The following is a 20,052-nucleotide window of genomic DNA, read 5'->3' on the forward strand; positions in this document are numbered from 1 at the left end:
AAGAGATGAAAGCCAGGCTGGCAAAGGAGCCAGGCGGTCGCCCCCTCCTGCTCCCTTCCCTGCTAGTCTCCCAGAACCAGAAGAGGTGTGAAGAGGGTGTAGTGCAGACAGACACGCTGGCAGAATCTCAGATCGCTTGGGAAGGACCCGGGAGAAGCACAGCCAGTTGTGGGAAGACACAGTCCCTGCAACTTGTTAGGATTCCTGCTCTACGATTGCAGTCATGGGATTCTTGTATATCACATGACGGTGTATGTTTTGACTCCACAGAGTGGGAAGTGACGGAGACAGGATGTTTGTGTTCCTGTGTTCCGTGAAGTGGGACTCTTGTCCTTTCTTTTTCTCTTTGTGGTGATGCTAGAGAGAGAGGGAGCCATGTTGCAGTGCTCCATGTGTGTTTATATGTAAATAAAGTAGATTAGCTGAGTTGCTGAGGTCTGTTACGCAAACTCTGCGGATCCCTAAGTGTGCCGGTGTCGGTTGGCATCGGTCGCTGTGATGAAGAAAGCTTTCGAAGCTCCTGAACGATCAACCAGTCGGGCATGTGTCTCTGCCAGGGTCCTACTCGAGTGTAGGCTGAACTCCTGACACAACTGCCTTGGGGAGGGGGGAGGCAAGATCTACAGGAAAGAGTTGCTGTGCTCTCTGTGTCTGCGCTGTGCTGAATAAAGAGTCAAGTTCATGAACAGCTTGCTATAAGAATTTTAAGGTCTCAAATATGGAATATTCATAAATGCACACACATATCTAAATATATGAACCACGTGTCTGAAATAGTACAGGAGAGCCACCTTGAAGCCATTTCAACTCTTCCAGTGGCGTCAAATATTCCTTTGCAGAAAGGGAGGCAAATGGGGAATGTCTTCCCACTGCCTTTTTGCTTGCAAATCCTGTCTTAAAGGCGTATTTGTGTATGGATAGGGTGAGCCTGTGACCTGGACTCAGGAGCTAAAAAAAAAAAAAAATGGCCAGGCTGCCCAGGTAATGCCATCAGTGACCATTATCAGGTATCCTGGCAGGCCGGATTTCTGCTGTAGACCGCCCCCCTTCTGTGATGTATGTATGATGTGTGGGTTTTTTTGGGGGTGGTCCTGGGTGAACAATTTCAAGAGTCTATATAAGGCCTTGTGCACCATTGTTCTGGGTTCTCTGCTCCCCCTGTGTGTGGTGAGTGGGGACCCTGTTGCAAAACTTTAATAAAGATCAGGCTTACTAGCTTCTTTGCTTCTCAATATTTTCTGGTTGGCCTCTGTTACTTTCTCCTACTGATAGAGAACCCACTTAAGGACTCTATACGGGCTCCGGAATACCCCGTAGGGCAGACATGTCCAAAGTCAGTTTCGGGGGCCTAATCTGGCCCACCCGTCAGTTTAATCTGGCCCTAATAATAATAATAATAATAATAATAATAATAATAATTTATTTATACCCTGCCCATGTGGCTGAGTTTCCCCAGCCACTCTAGGCGGCTCCCAATCAAGTATTAAACAGTACAGTGTTAAATATTAAAAACTTCCCTGAACAGGGCTGCCTTCAGATGTATTTTAAAGATAGGATAGCTGCTTATTTCCTTCACATCTGAAGGGAGGGTGTTCCACAGGGTGGGCGCCACCACCGAGAAGGCCCTCTGTCTGGTTCCCTGTAACCTCACAATGAGGCAACTGCCAGAAGGCCCTCGGTGCTGGATCTCAGTGGCTGAACGATGGGGGTGGAGATGCTCCTTCAGGTATACAGGACCGAGGCCATTTAGGGCTTTCAAGGTCAGCACCAACACTTTGAATTGTGCTCGGAAACGTACTGGGAGCCAATGCAGATCTCTCAGGACCGGTGTTATGTGGTCTCGGCGGCTGCTCCCAGTCACCAGTCTAGCTGCCGCATTCTGGATTAATTTCAGTTTCCGGGTCACCTTCAAATTTTGTTTCCTGGGGTAAAATCCTAAAAAAAAACACCTCAACAACTTCAATCCTAAAAAAAAGTCAACTTTGGTCGGCCCTCCCGGCCCTTCACTTTATCAGATCTGGCCCTCTTTGAAAAAAAAATTGGCCACTGCTGCGGAAGGGGAGCAGTTTTTTCTTATAACAAACTTTGTGGCTGCCCTGCTCCCCATCACTGCCCTACACGGAAACACACGCCAAGATTGGGGAAGGAGACACCGACGATTGAAGAATGGAGGATGAAGTTAATGGACTATGCAGAACTAGATAAACTAACAGGAAGGATTCGAAACCGGCGGTACCAGAAATTCACGGAAGACTGGAGCAAATTTACGGACTATCTGAAAAGTATTTGTGAAGATCAGATGACGTTTGTAGGTTTGCAAGACGTTTTGTGAGGAGTATTATTGGAAGAATTGCAAAAATGGAGAAGGGGGAGGATGATTTGTTAATAGATGTAAAGGCAATACGGTGGTGCCCCGCAAGACGAATGCCTCGCAAGACGGAAAACTCGCTAGACGAAAGAGTTTTCCGTTTTTGAGGCGCTTCGCAAGACGAATTTCCCTATGGGCTTGCTTCGCAAGACGAAAACGTCTTGCGAGTTCTTGCGAGTTTTTTCCCTCCCCCCTTTTTCTAAGGCGCTAATAGCCGCTAATCCGCTAATAGCCGCTAAGCCGCTAATGGCCGTGCTTCGCAGACGAAAAAACCGCAAGACGAAGAGACTCGCGGAACGAATTACTTTCGTCTTACGAGGCACCACTGTATAAAGTTAAGAAATACATAAGGAGTGGTTAAAACGGTGGATCATCAGAGGTGCTGGTGGAAGTCTAAAAAGATTGTATAAGTGATAAGTTTTGTGGTACATTTTATAATTTATATGTTAAAATCAATAAAAAATATTTTTTTTAAAAAAAAGATTGGGGAAGGAGACAGGAAATAGCAGGACTTACCTTCAGAGTCATGAGCATCGCAAGGAATTTGGCCTTGTCCCCTATCAACATGACGTTGCTAAGGATGGGGACGGCCTCTTTGATGGCGTCCTCAATAGGGACTGGAGGAATGTTTTCGCCACCAGCTGTGATGATTAGCTCTGGAAGGAGACGACACGGCATAAGCCATCAGGAAGACACACACTCTTCAACATTCTCTGCCCTGAGCTACATTTCATAGTACAGTGGTATCTCGGGTTAAGTACTTACAGTGGTACCTCAGGTTACATACGTTTCAGGTTACAGACGCTTCAGGTTACCGCTAACCCAGAAATACCTCAGGTTAAGAACTTTGCTTCAGGATGAGAACAGAAATCGTGCTCCAGCGGCAGCAGGAGGCCCCATTAGCTAAAGTGGTGCTTCAGGTTAAGAACAGTTTCAGGTTAAGAATGGACCTCCAGAAGGAATTAAGTACTTAACCCGAGGTACCACTGTAAAAAGGTAAAGGTAAAGGGATCCCTGACCATTAGGTCCAGTCATGACTGACTCTGGGGTTGCGGCGCTCATCTCGCTTTATTGGCCGAGGGAGCCGGTGTACAGCTGCTGGGTCATGTGGCCAGCAGGACTAAGCCGCTTCTGGCGAACCAGAGTAGCGCACGGAACCGTGTTTACCTTCCCGCCGGAGTGGTACCTATTTATCTACTTGCACTTTGACGTGCTTTTGAACTGCTTAGGTGGGCAGGAGCAGGGACTGAGCAACGGGAGCTCACCCCGTTGCGGGGATTCGAACCGCCGACCTTCTGATCGACAAGTCTTAGGCTCTGTGGTTTAACCCACAGTGCCACCCGCGTCCAAGGTACCACTGTACTTAGAACCAAAAGGTCTTTAGTTTGTGGGTGGGATTTAGGTTGTTTTCAATTAATTTCGTTTATTTGTTATAGTAGTTCTGTGTGTGTGTTTGTTTACTGACTGAGAGAAGCATAATTGTATCTGCTTACTTCCAACGATAACTTTCTCTATTTTGAAACGCTTAATAAAAATTTACGTCGAAAAAAAAAAAAAGGAAAAAAAAGAAAACCTAAAATGAAATATTTAATCATAACAATATAAATGTATTATTATTACTAATTGCTAGGAATTAAGTACTTAACCCGAGGTACCACTGTAATTCGTTCCAGAGGTCTGTTCTTAACCTGAAACTGTTCTTCACCTGAAGCACCACTTTAGCTAATGGGGCCTCCTGCTGCCGCCGCGCAATTTCTGTTCTCATCCTGAAGCAAAGTTCTTAACCCAAGATACTATTTCTGGGTTAGCGGAGTCTGTAACCTGAAGCGTATGTAACCTGAGGCACCACTGTACCACTCTGTTCTCCCTTGGTCAGACCACTCCTGGAATACGGTGTCCAATTCCTGAAGCCAGGAGAGCAAAAGGGGTCAGAGCGCTCCCGCTGTGCTCCGGAGGCTTCGCGTAGCTTTCGCTGAAGCCGCCTGAAGCCCCCGGAGCACAGCGGGAATTCAGGCAGCTTTCCGCAAGCCTTCAAAGTGCAGCAGGAGTTCCCGCTGCACTCTGAAGGCTTGCGGATAGCCGCCTGAAGCCTGGAGAGCGAGAGGGGTCGGTGCGCACCAATCCCTCTTGCTCTCTAGGCTTCGCTTTGCTGGAGAAGCACTGCACAGCTTTCCCTCTCTGTGCTCGCCCCTTCAGAGAAGCGGGAGGAGAAATGGAGCCCCTTCTATTTCTCTTCCCGCTTCGCTGGAGGGGCGCTGAGCAGAGAGGGAGAGAATATATTTTTTCTTGTAGTCCTCCTCTAAAACTAGTTGTATCTTATGGTTGGGTGCGTCTTATAGAGCGAAAAATACGGCACTTTTTTGTATACATGTTGGAAATTATATTATAGTAAGTCCTGAAATGTAATACAGTGGTGCCTCGCAAGACGAAAAGAATCCGTTCCGCGAGTCTCTTCGTCTTGCAGTTTTTTCGTCTTGCGAAGCAAGCTCATTAGCGGCTTAGCGGATTAGCGCTATTAGGGGCTTAACGGATCAGCTGTTAAGCGGCTTAGCGGATCAGCTGTTAAGCGGTTTAGCGGATCAGCTGTTAAGCGGCTTAGCGGATCAGCTGATAAGCGGCTTAGCAGATCAGCTGATAAGCGGCTTAGTGGCTTGGGAAAAAGGGGGGGAAGGGGAAAAACCCCGCAGGAACTCGCAAGACATTTTCGTCTTGCGAAGCAAGCCCATAGGAAATTCGTTTTGCGAAGCACCTCCAAAACAGAAAACCCTTTCGTCTAGCGGGTTTTCCATCTTGTGAGGCATTCGTCTTGCGGGGCACCACTGTATGACAACGTTTACCGATGTTATATAAGAATGTTAACAAATAAATAAAATGCATTTAAAAAAAAAAAGGGGGTTCTGGTTCTTCCGAGGACTGTGAGAAAGGGGCCTTGTTTACCTTTGATTCTTCCCGTGATGTAGAGGAACCCGTCTGCGTCGTGCTTGCCAAGGTCCCCCGAATGCAGCCAGCCCTCATCATCAATGGCCTCTTTGGTCTTGTCTTCCATGTTCAGGTAACCCATAAAGACATGGCGCCCAGCGAAGCAAATTTCGCCGACGCCTTCGCTGTCCGGCTTGAAGAGCATTGTTCTGCAGCCCGTGATCTCTTTGCCGGAACTGGGGAAATGCAGGAAAAGCGGCTTGTGAGCAGTCGAGACCAACTGACTTGCCCCTTTCCCGAAAGGAAAACAGCTCGCAATCTCTGTCTGATATGATGGGGCTTCCCCCTCTCCCCCAATCGATTTCTATCCCCTTCCATCTTTACAAAACGAAGTACAGTGGTGCCTCGCAAGACGAAAAGAATCCGTTCCACGAGTCTCTTCGTCTTGCGGTTTTTTCGTCTTGCGAAGCAAGCCCATTAGCGGCTTAGCGGATCAGCTGATAAGCGGCTTAGCGGATCAGCTGTTAAGCGGCTTAGCAGATCAGCTGTTAAGCAGCTTAGCGGATCAGTTGATAAGCGGCTTAGCGGCTTAGGAAAAAGGGGGGGAAGGGAAAAAACCCACAGGAACTCGCAAGACATTTTCGTCTTGCAAAGCAAGCCCATAGGAAATTCGTTTTACGAAGCACCTCCAAAACGGAAAACCCTTTCGTCTAGCGGGTTTTCCGTCTTGCGAGGCATTCGTCTTGCGGGGCACCACTGTAACATCAAATCGAGTCACATCTAATACAAATTTAAAAGTTGACTTCCTGCTCCGCTGCCTTGATGTTTCACTAAGCACCTTATTATTTGCTGCTCAATATTACATACATTTCCAAATTACATTTCTAAAAATTTCAAAGGTGCAAGGCTTATTTAGGGGTGCGGCTTACACTAAGCCTCCTAATTTATGTCTTGGTTGGTTTTCTCAAACTCCTGTTTCTTCTAGTTTGCAAGTTCATTTTGTTGCCTTTAAAGTTTTTGAGACGCTGCCCAAAATGGTCAGGGGTGTGTGTCCGTCTGTCAATCCAAGGCCAAAAAGTTGAGTACGCATGCTTTCATAAGCAGTGGTGGGGGAAGATATTGTTTTGGCGGTCCTCATTTTGAAGCAAACAAGACTTAGTTCGATTATTCTGGGTTTGCACACAGATCCAAACAGAGGAGTCAGTCGGATTACGGGCTTCTCCAAATTCTGCATAACGGTTTTGGTACGGGGCAGAGAACAGACACGATTTAAAAGCAATCGGGGAGAGGGCTTGTCGTTTTTAAATTCACAGAACACAAGACGGTTACACAGGGCGGGCACCACCACCGAGAAGGCCCCCTGCCTGGTTCCCTGTAACCTCACTTCTTGCAGGGAAGACTGGTGACTGGGAGCGGCCGCTGAGACCACCCTATTTGCGTAACCTAGCAATTCTAAAACATAGACGGGATTTTACTCTTGCAAGATTGAATGTCTTGCCCTCGGCTGGACTTGAGGGACGATTCCAACAGATTCCACACGGAAAACGCTTCTGTCCCTGTGGAGATGGCAGTCCCGAATCGGTGGCGCATGCCCTTCTGGCTTGCCCTCTTTATAAAGACTTAAGGAATGAGATTATCACCCCTCTTTTATCGTCCATTCCGGGTCGCCCAACCACTGCCGCAGTGTCCTTTCTCTTGGCAGATCAAGATGAGCAGGTGACAGCAAAGGTGGCAAGGTTTTTAGCTGGGGCAATCAGAATAACACCCACTATTCGACTATTGATTCCAACAAAAGTTGCAGGATCGCTCCCTCTCCCAAAATAAATACAAATTACGCCCCTACCTTCCCAGTTTGTACGAACTCGGGAACGAAGCCGTGTGAGGTCCTGAGCTCTCGCTCATGCCGTATAGCTCATATATACAAATGTCAAGGCTCAGGAAATATTCCAGGGTGTCTTTTGTGATGGGAGCGGCTCCTGTGTAGCATTTGGTGCAGCGGTCCAAGCCCAACTGTTTGCGCACTTTCTTGAAGACAAAGCTCCTGGCCAGGCGGAAATTCAGAGGGAGCTCGTCGGACCTACGGAAATTATACAGAAAAGAACCTACGTTCAGTCCATGGCTAGAACTCTCCCAGTGAGTATCAACAATTCGTTCTGCTTGCGTGGTTGTGTCGCGCCGGTTGAGACTTTTGATCTCAGGGTCTGGATTCGAGCCCCACAGAGCCTAGGGCTTGCCAATCAGAAGGTTGGCGGTTCGAATCCCCGCAATGACGGGGTGAGCTCCCGTTGCTTGGTCCCTGCTCCTGCCAACCTAGCAGTTTGAAAGCACGTCAAAGTGCAAGTAGATAAATAGGTACCACTCCGGCGGGAAGGTAAACGGCATTTCCGTGCACTGCTCTGGTTTGCCAGAAGTGATTTGTCATGCCGGCCACAGGACCCGGAAAAACTGTCTGTGGACAAACGCCGGCTCCCTTGGCCTGTAAAGTGAGATGAGCTCCGCAACCCCAGAGTCATCCGCGACTGGACTTAACGGTCAGGGGTCCCTTTACCTTTTACCAATGCTACAATTCTATGAAGGGAGATCAACCGCTCCCAATATATTATTACTGTTTCATTTATTTTTTATGGGGTTTTTTGAACAACATTTCAGATTTATCAATCCATCATTCCACCTACGACTCCCCCTCCCTGCTTCCATGGTTCCCTCAAAATTGCAATTTCTGCTGCATATTAGAGTTACTCTATACCTTCACCTAATCTCACAGGAAAAACGAAGATTTCCCTCCCCCCTGCTGCTCTCACTTCAAATAAGATTTGGACCCTAACATTTTGACACTGAGTTTTTAAGTAAGGGTTGCCAAATGTTCAGGAATTCCCAGACTTAGCTGGGATTTGGCTGTCAGGGAGGAAATCGCTAAAATGATCGCTGGGGGGGGGGGACCAAACCAAATATCCTGCAAACATTTTCTTCTTTAAAATCAGTATTTATTTCAATTGTTGAGTTTGCCTCTTGTGCCCTGCCTCCCAGACTAGACCAGGGCAGCAACCAGCAAGTTGTGAAATAATCAGAATAATTTGATCGTTGCAGGTTCGATCGACAACTGCACAGTCCAGCATTGCAGGGGGCTGGACTAGATGATTTTCAGGGTCCCCTTTCCAACTCTGTTCTATCACTCTATATTAAAAACAGTTACAGCCTTTTACAGCAGGGCTTCAATCTCCTGTCGATAAGGAGGCACAACAACAACTGGTGTGTGTGGGTGTGCTTCTCAACAGCGCATGTTCAACCGTACAAACTTCTTTAAAAAGTTATACCTGTCTTCTTCCCTCGAACGTTGTGAGCCTCCAATTTTAAGTCTGAATGGGGGGAAGAAAGAAGAAAAGGCCCCCTCATCTTAACAGGAGTTTCACAAGTTTGTGAAGCTCTTGAGCTTTGCAGGATCCAAGCGGAACACTGCCATACCATAATAATAATGGTAGCCCATAGTTGAACCTAGAAATTGCTATCATAAGATTTAGAGACAAGCCACCAAAACTGTGCTTTAAAGCACCATTGATGTTCCATCTGTTGCTGCTAGGGTGGTACAGTGGAACTTAAATTTGATCAGTGAGGATGAGACAAAAGTCTCTGAGATATAACAAAAAAATTCCTTCCAGTAGCACCTTAAAGACCAACTAAGTTAGTTCTTGGCATGAGCTTTCGTGTGCATGCACACTTCTTCAGATACACACACGAAATGCATGCACACGAAAGCTCATGCCAAGAACTAACTTAGTTGGTCTTTAAGGTGCTACTGGAAGGAATTTTTTTGTTTTGACTATGGCAGACCAACACGGCTACCTATCTGTCTCTGAGATATGTAAGACCCACAATATTTAAAGGTTTATAGGTCGATAACGAGTGCCATGAAATATTCTCAGAAGCCAAGGATCTTTTAAAATATGCAGTGGATTCCTGGGCCATGGGTTGTCAGTGATGTCAAGCAAAACATTTACATATTTTATTTCCCACCCCCTCTTTCATTATACTTATGAACTACAGTGGTGCCTCGCAAGACGAAATTAATCCGTTCCGCGATTCTCTTCGTCTAGCGGTTTTTTCGTCTTGCGAAGCAAGCCCATTGACAGCTTAGCGGATTAGTGCTAGAGCTGTCAAGCGGCTTCCAGCGATCAGCTGTTAAGCGGCTTATCAGCGGAACAGATGATAAGCGGCTTAGCGGCTTAGGAAAAGAGCGAAAAAAGCAAAAAAAACCCGCCGGGGGACGCAAGATTTTTTCGTCTTGTGAAGCAACCCCATAGGGAAATTCGTTTTGCGAAGCGCCTCCAAAACGGAAAACCCTTTCGTCTAGCGGGTTTTTCGTCTTGCGAGGCGTTCGTCTTGCGGGGCACCACTGTAATGTTGATCTCGTTATAAGAAAACTCATTACCCCAGAGTTTGATTAATCCTATCTTGCTGGACTAAATTCTGTAGGGCAAACAATTATCACTAACGACAAAGCTTGCATCCATGAGACCCGTTTCTGCTTTGCATTTACCATATATTACCATTTCTATGTATATTTTATGTAAGCCGCTTAGGGATTTTGATGATTAAGTAGTATATAAGTAATAAATTAAGTCTACTCCCACTGAAAATAACTAAATAATGGTAGCTTGTAGGAGTATTCAGAGATCTAGTGATCAGATGGGATTACCAGGAGGAATTATAAAATATACATCAAGCCGTCGTGTCCACGATGAAAGCATTGCGTTGACTGGGTTTGATATATTGACGATAATGTCTGATTAAATCCCATAAGATTCTACATTCATGCCCTTTGGCCTCTACTGCCCATTCCCCCCTTCTTCACGAGTCACGTGCACACTTCGACAGACAGGCAGGCGTCCTGGGTCACTTAAAGACTATGGGAAGTTTCTTTGATGTATATTAATCTTAGGGCCTGGAAATAGTTTCACAGGAAGGTGATAAAAGATGCCTATCTCCTTGCCATCCTTCCATGCTCTCTGGTTTACTCCTGTTTGTGATCTCTGGAGTTTCTCTAGTCCTCTTTTATTTACTCTCAGATTACGTATACATGCTCAGAGGAGTAGTCTTTGTAGTTAAAAGAATTTCTTTTGATCTAACTTTCTCCCCACGCGGGGTTTGTGGAAATGCTCAGAAGAAATCTGATTGGTTCTTACGAACACTCTGTAAAAAGTTCTTTTGTGAATAAAACGACCTGGGCCGAGGGGTGGAGGGACACAGAGAGATTATTATACGCACCCTTCCCAGAGTCTTGCTGGTTCAAGCCTCTGTGTGTATTCTTATTAATCAGAGTTCAATCCTTCCTTTACTTTGCGAACACAACAGTAGCTGCCATACTATAATAATAATAATGGTAATAATGGTAATGATAATTATAATAATTTATTTATACCCCGCCCATCTGGCTGGTGGCTTCCAACAAAAGATTAAAAATACATTAAAACATCAGTCATTAAAAACTTCCCTAAACAGGGCTGCCTTCAGATGTCTTCTAAACATCAGATAGTTGTTTATTTCTTTGACATCTGAAGGGAGGGAGTTCCACAGGGTGGGTGCCACCACCGAGAAGGCCCCCTGCCTGGTTCCCTGTAACCTCGCTTCTCGCAGGGAAGACTGGTGACTGGGAGCGGCCGCTCAGACCACCCTATCTGCATAACCTAGCAATTCTAAAATATAGACGGGATTTTACTCTTGCAAGATTGAATGTCTTGCCCTCGGCTGGACTTGAGGGACGATTCTAACAGATTCCACAGGAAAAACGCTTACGTCCCTGTGGAGATGGCAGTCCCGAATCGGTTGCGCATGCCCTTCTGGCTTGCCCTCTTTGTATAGACTTGAGGAATGAGATTATCACCCCTCTTTTATCGTCCATTCCGGGTCGCCCAACCACTGCCGCAGTGTCCTTTCTCTTGGCAGATCAAGGTGAGAAGGCGACAGCAAAGGTGGCAAGGTTTTTAGCTGGGGCAATCAGAATAACACCCACTATTTGACTATTGATTCAAAACCCTAAAATTTATATAATTGACTTTTTATTTCTATTCTTTGTATATCGTATTGTTGTTCTATTGCTATGACCGATGGCTGACGCACATAAAGATTCATTCATTCATTCCTCAATGATACGTGGAGTAGTAGTAGTAGTAGTAGTTTGGATACTCACCTTAAGGAGTCTCAAAGTGGCTAACAATCTCCTTTCCCTTCCTCCCCCCACAACAAACACTCTGTGGGGTGAGTGGGGCTGAGAGACTTCAGAGAAGTGTGACTGGCCCAAGCTCACCCAGCAGCTGCAGGTGGAGGAGCAGGGAAGCGAACCCGGTTCCCCAGATTACGAGTCTACCGCTCTTAACCACTACACCACGCTATAGGTCATAATATTGAAAAGGCAGCTCGGGAGAAATTATGGATCACAGATATGAAATTTATAGCACGCTACACATTAGGTCATGGGATGCGGGTGGAGCTGTGGGTTAAACCACAGAGCCTAGGACTTGCCGATCAGAAGGTCGGCGGTTCGAATCCCTGCAATGACGGGGTGAGCTCCGTGGCTCGGTCCCTGCTCCTGCCGACCTAGCAGTTCAAAAGCACGTCAAAGTGCAAGTAGATAAATAGGTACCACTCTGGCGGGAAGGTAAACAGCGTTTCCGTGCGCTGCTCTGGTTCGCCAGAAGCGGCTTAGTCCTGCTGGCCACATGACCCGGAAGCTGTACGCCGGCTCCCTCGGACAGTAAAGCGAGATGAGCGCCGCAACCCCAGAGTCGGCCACGACTGGACCTAATGGTCAGGGGTCCCTTTACCTTTATACATTATGTCCCTGCTGTTCTACCCCCAGGGGTTTGGGAACCAATACAATGCCACCACATTCTTCCTACCCATTGATTCGTCTCAGGTTGGTCTCCAACCCGACGACTTTTGCCCAGGCGGCGATCCGCTTCTTCAAGGCGGAGAACTTCAGCCCAGCGGCTTTCATCCTCTCCTGCATCTTCTCCCAGACGCGAGGGACCCCCAGGAACGCCGTAGGCCGCACTTCCTTGAGGGTCTCCACCAAAGTGCCCTGGCGGGACATAAAATTTCAAGAGAGGGAGCCGAAGGTCAGGTGGGAGAAAAAGGGGTCCCGGGTTCATTCCCCAGGGGGAGACCTGGAGTTTAGATTAGTAAAAATGTATGTGCTGTAAATGGGACGCGGGTGGCGCTGTGGGTTAAACCACAGAGCCTAGGGCTTGCTGATCAGAAGGTTGGCGGTTCGAATCCCCACCACCGGGTGAGCTCCCGTTGCTCGGTCCCAGCTCCTGATCACCTAGCAGTTCAAAAGCATGCCAGTGCAAGCAGATAAAAAGGTACTGCTCCAGCAGGAAGGTAAACGGCGTTTCCGTGCGCTGCTCTGGTTCGCCAGAAGTGGCTTAGTTCTGCTGGCCACATGACCCGAAAGCTGTACACCGGCTCCCTCGGCCAATAAAGCGAGATGAGCGCTGCAACCCCAGAGTCGGCCACGACTGGACCTAATGGTGAGGGGTCCCTTTACCTTTTTATGTGCTGTAAACACAGCTGATCAAATGGGAAACATCAGAAAAGGGAGGGTGGGAAGACAAGAGGAAACTTTGTGGGACTGGGTGAGGATACGAGAATTCTGGGACATAATATAGGTAAAGGTAAAGGTACCCCTGCCCGTACGGGCCAGTCGTGTCTGACTCTAGGGTTGCGTGCTCATCTCGCTCTAGAGGCCGTGAGCCAGCACCGTCCGAAGACACTTCCAGGTCACGTGGCCAGCGTGACGAAGCTGCAATTGGCGAGCCAGCACCAGCGCAGCACACGGAAACGCCGTTTACCTTCCCGCTATAAAGCGGTCCCTACATGCACTTAAGAGTGCTTTCGAACTGCTAGGTGGGCAGGAGCTGGGACCGAACGACGGGAGCTCACCCCGCCGCAGGGATTCGAACCGCCGACCATACGATCGGCAGGTCCTAGGCACTGAGGTTTTACCCACAGCGCCACCCGCGTCCCTTCGTGTATAGGTTAAGAATGCGTAAAAAGCACAGTAAGATGATTCGGAAGTCAAAAGTGTGTGTGAAGTTAGAAGATTTGTTGTTAGTGTGTGTGCAGTTGTTACTGATGTACTGTTGTTTTATGTAAATTGTTTTGCAATAAAAAATTATTTTAAAAGAAGAAGAAACTGTGTGTGTTTTTTTTAAAAAAGAAGTAGTGTGTGATGATTCATTTTTGGGGAATCTTTTTGGAGATTTAATAAAAATGACATGGGGAATGGGAAAAACACCCAAGTGCTTCTGTATGTTCTTGCGGGGCTGTGGGTTCTGGGTTCTGGTTTTGTTTTTAAATTTTCCCGAACATCACCTTCAAAGCATCCGGTTGCGCAAAGCAGATGTGGACTCCAAACGTGATCGGCAGCCAGATGTCAATCATCTGCGCAGCCACATGGCTGAGAGGCAGGTAGCTGACCACGACCTCCTGACGCTCCGTCGCTTTGCTCAAGCCGACATAGTTGCCTCCTGCCCGGGCCGTCCAGGTGATCTGCAAAGGCACGACACTTCAGCGACAACGCAACACACACACATTATTATTATTATTTATTATTCATACCCCGCCCATCTGGCTGGGTTTCCCCAGGCAGTCCGGGCACCTTCCAGCAAAATATTGTGTTGGGTACCTGTGCACCTGAAGGACCAGGAGCGCAGCCTGGGTGTCATTTTGGACTCACAGCTGTCCATGGAGGCGCAGGTCAAATCTGTGTCCAGGGCAGCTCCACCTGGTATGCAGGATGAGACCCTCCCTGTCCGCAGACTGTCGGGCCAGAGTGATCCATGCTCTGTTTATCTCCCACTTGGACTACTGCAATGCGCTCTATGTGGGGCTGCCTTTGAAGGTGACCAGGAAACTACAACTAATCCAGAATGCGGCAGCTAGACTGGGGACTGGGAGTGGCCGTCGAAACCATCTTGAAAGACCTACATTGGCTCCCAGTACATTTCTGAGCACAATTCAAAGAGTTGGTTCTGACCTTTAAAGCCCTAAACGGCTTTGGTCCTATATCCCTGAAGGAGCGTCTCCACCCCCATCGTCCAGTCCAGAAACTGAGGTCCAGCTCTGAGGGCCTTCTGGCGGTTCCCTCACTGCGAGAAGCAAAGCTACAGGGAACCAGGCAGAGGGCCTTCTCGGTGGTAGCGCCCTCCCTGTGGAACGCCCTCCCATCAGATGTCAAAGAGATAAACAACTACCTGACATTTAGAAGACATCTGAAGGCAGCCCTGTTTAGGGAACTTTTAAATGTGTGACATTTTAATGTATTTTAAATCTTTGTTGGAAGCCACCCAGAGTGGCTGGGGAAACCCAGCCAGATGGGTGAGGTACAAATAAACTACTATTATTATTATTATTATTATTATTATTATTATTATTAATATTATTATTATTATTATTATTATTATTATTATTATTATTATTATTAGCCCCCTTCCCCACCAGAGGCACCCACATGCCCCCTGTTTCAAAATGGGCTTAATTAAAACTGCATTCCTCCTTTTTCACCCATGGCGATTTCTTGCACAACTCAAGTGGCCGGTATCTGATACGGGAGACCAGTTTGAGAGAGATAAGATTTCATCCCCAGGGCTGCGACCCTCCTGAAAGTTTCCCAAAGCGGCGAATCTCACTCACGTTGTCGTGGCTCAACATGACTCCCTTGGGCTGACCCGTCGTCCCCGAGGTATAGATCAGGGTGCAACATTGGTTGGGCTTCTGGGACGCGATGATTTTGTCAAGCTGGTCATCCGAGACGCTGGCCCCAAGCGCCATGAACTCACTCCACTGCATGAACGAAAGAGACACAAGGGTAAAGGTAAAGGACTCCTGGATGGTTCAGTCCAGTCCAAGGCGACTATGGGGTTGCGACACTCATCTCACTTTCAGGCCGAGGGAGCTGGCAATTGTCCGCACAGAGCTTTTCGGGTCATGTGGCCAGCAGGACCAAACCGCTTCTGGCGCAACGGGACACCGTGACGGAAACCAGAGCGCACAGAAATGCTGTTTACCTTCCCACTGCAGTGGTACCTATTTATCTGCTTGTGCCGGTGTGCTTTTGACCTGCTAGGTTGGCAGGAGCTGGGACAGAGCAACGGGAGCTCACCCCGTCGCAGGGATTCGAACCACCGACCTTCCGATCGGCAAGCCCAAGAGGCTCAGTGGTTTAGACCACAGCACTACCCATCCCCTTTCCTTTACCAAATGACAGAACCACAGAAGGGAAGAACTTGATTAAGAAGGGTCTAGATTTCTATTTATTCTATTTATTTAAACAAGATTTAAACAAGGTGATTTGAGAATGTAACACCAATTCCAGCCCAACTGTACTGGCTGCCGGCGAGTTTCTGGGTCTAGTCTGAAGTGCTGGTGTTGACCTATAAAGTCTTACACAGCTCAGGATCCCATGAGGGCTGGGTGATATATCGATATATCATCCCAAACCAGTTTCAAGTCCATATCATGATCTTGGTTTCTTAATTTTTGACCTGGCAGTATACCGTATTGGCCTGAATATAAGCCTCACTTTTTTTCCTTCCAAATTCCAACCGTGAAAGGTTAAAGCGCAGCTTAAATTCACGACCTGACAAAAATTGGCTTTTTTGTGATCCCTGCATTCGGGGTCCGTTCCAACTCAAACTCAATGAAGCACTCAGGGAAGGTTTAGAGAAGGAGGAACGGAAGGAAAAGAGGAGATACTCACCGTGTACAGATTTGGCCTTTTCTCCTTGAGCTCTTCGCCATACTGGATGATTGCCTTCACAAGAGGCAACTGGCTCTTAACCTGGAGCAAGAAAGACCACAGAACTGAGTGGGGGGACCTCAGAGGTCATCCAGCCCCCTAACTCCCGCAGCTTTGCAGTCATTTCCACGAGGAAATCCCTGTGCTCTGATGGCTTAATACACTACAGTGGTACCTTGGTTCTCAAACGCCTTGGTTCTCAAACGCCGAAAACCCGGAAGTAAGTGTTCCGGTTTTCAAACATTTTTCGGAAGCCGAACATCCGATGCAGCTGTGGGCTATTGTTTCTGGGGTGCCTGCAGCAATCAAAACCTTGGTTTTTGAACATTTTGGAAGTCAAACGGACTTCCGGAACGGATTAAGTTGGGCGGTTTTGTTTTTGATATTTTGCGTTTTTGTTTCTGAGGCTTTGTCGGTTCATTTGTTTTTGTGACCGTGTGGAACCCAGTTCAGCTAATGATTGTGTTTGCAGAAATGGATAAAAGCCCCCCATCGAAACCATGACTATCACCAGCGCAGGTAAGAAAAAAATAATATTTATTTTTTATCATCTACAATACTGCCTTATTTATTTTACAATACAGTACATTGATTATTGCTTTCATTTTATGGATCAATGGTCTCATGTTAAATTCATGTTAAATTGCAATTTTAGGGGTTGTTTTCAAAAGTCTGGAACGGATCAAACAGTTTTGCATTGCTTTCTATGGGAAAGCGCGCCTTGGTTTTGGAACGGACTTCCGGAACAGGTTAAGTTTGAGAACCGAGGTACCACTTTAAGTGCAACTTAATGTTGTGATTGCAGTTTCCCTCTGACATGGCAGGGTTCTAGGAGTCCAATTTCAACCTGGGTTACCGAATCTGGGTTTTGCGCCCCCTTTACGGCCCTAAAAGTACTGTCTTTTTCGCTCTATAAGACGCACCAGACCACAAGACGCACCTAGTTTTTGGAGGAGGAAAACAAGAAAAAAAATATTCTGAATCTCAGAAGCCAGAACAGCAAGAGGGATCGCTGCACAGTGAAAGCAACAATCCCTCTTGCTGTTCTGGCTTCTGGGATAGCTGCGCAGCCTGCATTCGCTCCATAGGACGCACACACATTTCCCCTGACTTTTTAGGAGGGAAAAAGTGAGTCTTATAGAGCAAAAAATACGGTATAATTTCGCAAGCTAGCGTATACCCGAACACTCGAATGCCCACAGCCCACGACCCCACATCACCTCCAAGATTTTCTGAAGTTGCCGGTCATTCTCCACCACGATGATATTGGCTCCGCAGTTCTCTGCGACGTACTGGCAGGCCTCCGGGGAGTTGGTTGTGTAAATGCCAACAGCAAAACCTCTGCGTGTGTGGGAAAAAAGAGAGATCCTGTAATCCGGGTGCAACAGACATCTGAGATGAGGTTTGAACACAGAGGGACCAGGCTGCAAACTTGGACACAGACCACAGCCCTAGGCCCTCTTTCCCAGCCCTCCAAATGACAAGGTAAAGGTAAAGGGACCCCTGACCATTAGGTCCAGTCATGACCGACTCTGGGGTTGTGGGGCTCATCTCGCTTTATTGGCCGAGGGAGCCGGCGTACAGCTTCCGGGTCATGTGGCCAGCAGGACTAAGCCGCTTCTGGCGAACCAGAGCAGCGCACGGAAACGCCGTTTACCTTCCCGCTGGAGCGGTACCTATTTATCTACTTGCACTTTGATGTGCTTTCGAACTGCTAGGTTGGCAGGAGCAGGGACTGAGCAACGGGAGCTCACCCCGTCATTGCGGGGATTCGAACCGCCGACCTTCCGATCGGCAAGTCCTAGGCTCTGTGGTTTAACTCCCGTTCAGAGTTACGCTTCCTTTTTCGGAACGGTCAAACTCACCCAGCCAGAATCGCTCCAATGTCCGCTATGAACCATTCGGCAGAATTGAATCCCAGGATGCCAACGCCGTGAAAGCGTTCCAGGCCCAACTGCAACACAAAGAAGAGACTTGGGTAAGAAGGCATCTTCCAAAATGCACCCATTTTTTTGGGCAAAGATGTTTAGGAAGGAAAATAACAGTTGCTGGAGATGTAAGGAAAAGGAAGGAACATTTTGTCATAAGTGGTGGGAATGCAAACTCATTAAAAAATATTGGGAAATGATATACAATGAATTGAAAAAAATGTTTAAAATGAATTTTGTTTAACATCCTGAAACCTTTTTGTTAGGTATCTCAAATCAAGAGCTACCAAAAGGAAAATGGACATTATTTATGCTACAACAGCGGCAAGAATCTTGATTGCACAATAGTGGAAGATGGAAGAAATACCATCAAAGGAACAATGGCCAGAAAAACTGATGAACTATGCAGAATTGGCAAAACTAACAGACAAACTACGAGAGAATAACAAAAACCACTAAACAACAACAACAACAATAGTCCAAAGGCTATTCATCAGGAAATAAGGATTTGTTTTAAGTTTTTCATGTGTGCTAAAACTCAGTCTAAGGTGTGGTTTTTTTGGTTTTTTAAACCACATCAAAAGTTTAACCTTTGGACTATAATGTAACTTAAATAGAAAACTATCTTTAGAAAGATTTTTCCTCCCAAAGCATTTTATTTTAAAAATCCAATTTAAATTTTAAAAATCCTTTTTTAAAAAAAATCATTGATTTTTATCCACCTTGCAATGAACTGAAAAAAATAATGTTTGAGATAACTTTTGTTTAAAAAACAAGGCCTTTTGTTACGAATTGTAGGTGCAGAGATACCGAAGGAACTGAAAAGACTATGTACGCTACAACAGCTGCAAGGATGCTTCTTGGCCAGAGTTGGAAAGACGACAAGATATCTACTTGGGTGGACTGGCAGATGAAATTACTGGACCATGCAGAGATGGCAAGACTAACTAGGAAAACCAGAAACCAGGAGGATCAAAACTTCAATAAAGAATGGGACAAATTTGCATTATATTTGAAAGACCACTGTAAACACTTGAACTCTTTGTCAGGTTTTAAGTAACTCTTGCAATGTTACACAGATTTCGGATACAATGGGGGATTGTAAATCAGATAGACGCAGTATTTTAAAAACAGTTATTCAAAGAACCCGCGGAAGGGAGAAGGGAAGTCTTCAGATATGGAAGAATATTGTGCAATTTCTATTACTTGTGATTATGAGTGCGAATGGAGTTGTAAAATCAAATAAAAATTATATAGAGAGAAGAGAATATACAGTTTCTGCCCTCAGAATGGGCCGCCGGTTTGTGGTGGCTTAAATATGATATAAGAGCAATTATAATATAATATAATATAATATAATATAATATAATATAATATAATATAATATAATATAATATAAATATAATATGCAGTCATACCTTTTGTTATGTTTGCTTCAGGTGAAATCTTTTCAGGTTGCGTCCTGCAATGACCCGGAAGTACCAGAAAGGGTTACTTCTGGGTTTCACCGCTCGCGCATGCGCATGCTCATAATGATGTCACGCGCATGCGCAGAAGCGGCGAATCGCGAACCGCACATGCGCAGACGCAGGTTGCATTCTGCTCATGTTGCGAACAGGGCTCCGGAACGGATCCCGTTCGCATCCAGAGGTACCACTGTATAATATAATAATACCGTATTTTTTGCTCTATAAGACTCACTTTTTCCCTCCTAAAAAGTAAGGGGAGATGTGTGTGCGTCTTATGGAGCGAATGCAGGCTGCGCAGCTATCCCAGAACCCAGAACAGCAAGAGGGATCACTGCTTTTGCTGCGCAGAGATCCCTCTTGCTGTTCTGGCTTCTGAGATTCAGAATACTTTTTTTCTTGTTTTCCTCCTCCAAAAACTAGGTGCGTCTTGTGGTCTGGTGCGTCTTGCAGAGTGAAAAATACGGTAGTCCGTTCTGGAAGCCCGCTCCAAAACCAATATTTAAGATATAAAATAATGTGGCTGGGTTTCCCCCAACAAATCCAAGACTAGGAAGCTCTAGGTCCCGAATTCTC

At 46.5% G+C, this 20,052-nt stretch overlaps 1 protein-coding gene across 3 annotated transcripts in view; it reads right to left on the reverse strand.

The window, feature by feature from the left end:
* ACSBG2 (acyl-CoA synthetase bubblegum family member 2) overlaps nucleotides 1–20,052 on the reverse strand; it is a 35,825-nt gene that overhangs the window by 2,257 nt on the left and 13,516 nt on the right. For 2 of the 3 annotated variants that reach the window (XM_081895507.1, XM_081895509.1), the window contains exons 4-13: nucleotides 17,948–18,036; nucleotides 17,303–17,423; nucleotides 16,044–16,124; nucleotides 14,978–15,127; nucleotides 13,658–13,834; nucleotides 12,181–12,362; nucleotides 8,602–8,643; nucleotides 7,131–7,364; nucleotides 5,306–5,523; nucleotides 2,885–3,024 (exon numbers count right to left, since the gene is read on the reverse strand). In XM_081895507.1, the coding sequence (XP_081751633.1) occupies nucleotides 2,885–3,024; nucleotides 5,306–5,523; nucleotides 7,131–7,364; nucleotides 8,602–8,643; nucleotides 12,181–12,362; nucleotides 13,658–13,834; nucleotides 14,978–15,127; nucleotides 16,044–16,124; nucleotides 17,303–17,423; nucleotides 17,948–18,036 (1,434 nt within the window). The remainder of the gene's footprint in view (nucleotides 1–2,884; nucleotides 3,025–5,305; nucleotides 5,524–7,130; nucleotides 7,365–8,601; nucleotides 8,644–12,180; nucleotides 12,363–13,657; nucleotides 13,835–14,977; nucleotides 15,128–16,043; nucleotides 16,125–17,302; nucleotides 17,424–17,947; nucleotides 18,037–20,052) is intronic. The other variant, XM_081895508.1, reaches the window with a different exon arrangement.

Source organism: Podarcis melisellensis, assembly GCF_964234715.1.
Source record: "Podarcis melisellensis genome assembly, chromosome: 18".
In the NCBI taxonomy this organism is placed as follows: domain Eukaryota; kingdom Metazoa; phylum Chordata; class Lepidosauria; order Squamata; family Lacertidae; genus Podarcis; species Podarcis melisellensis.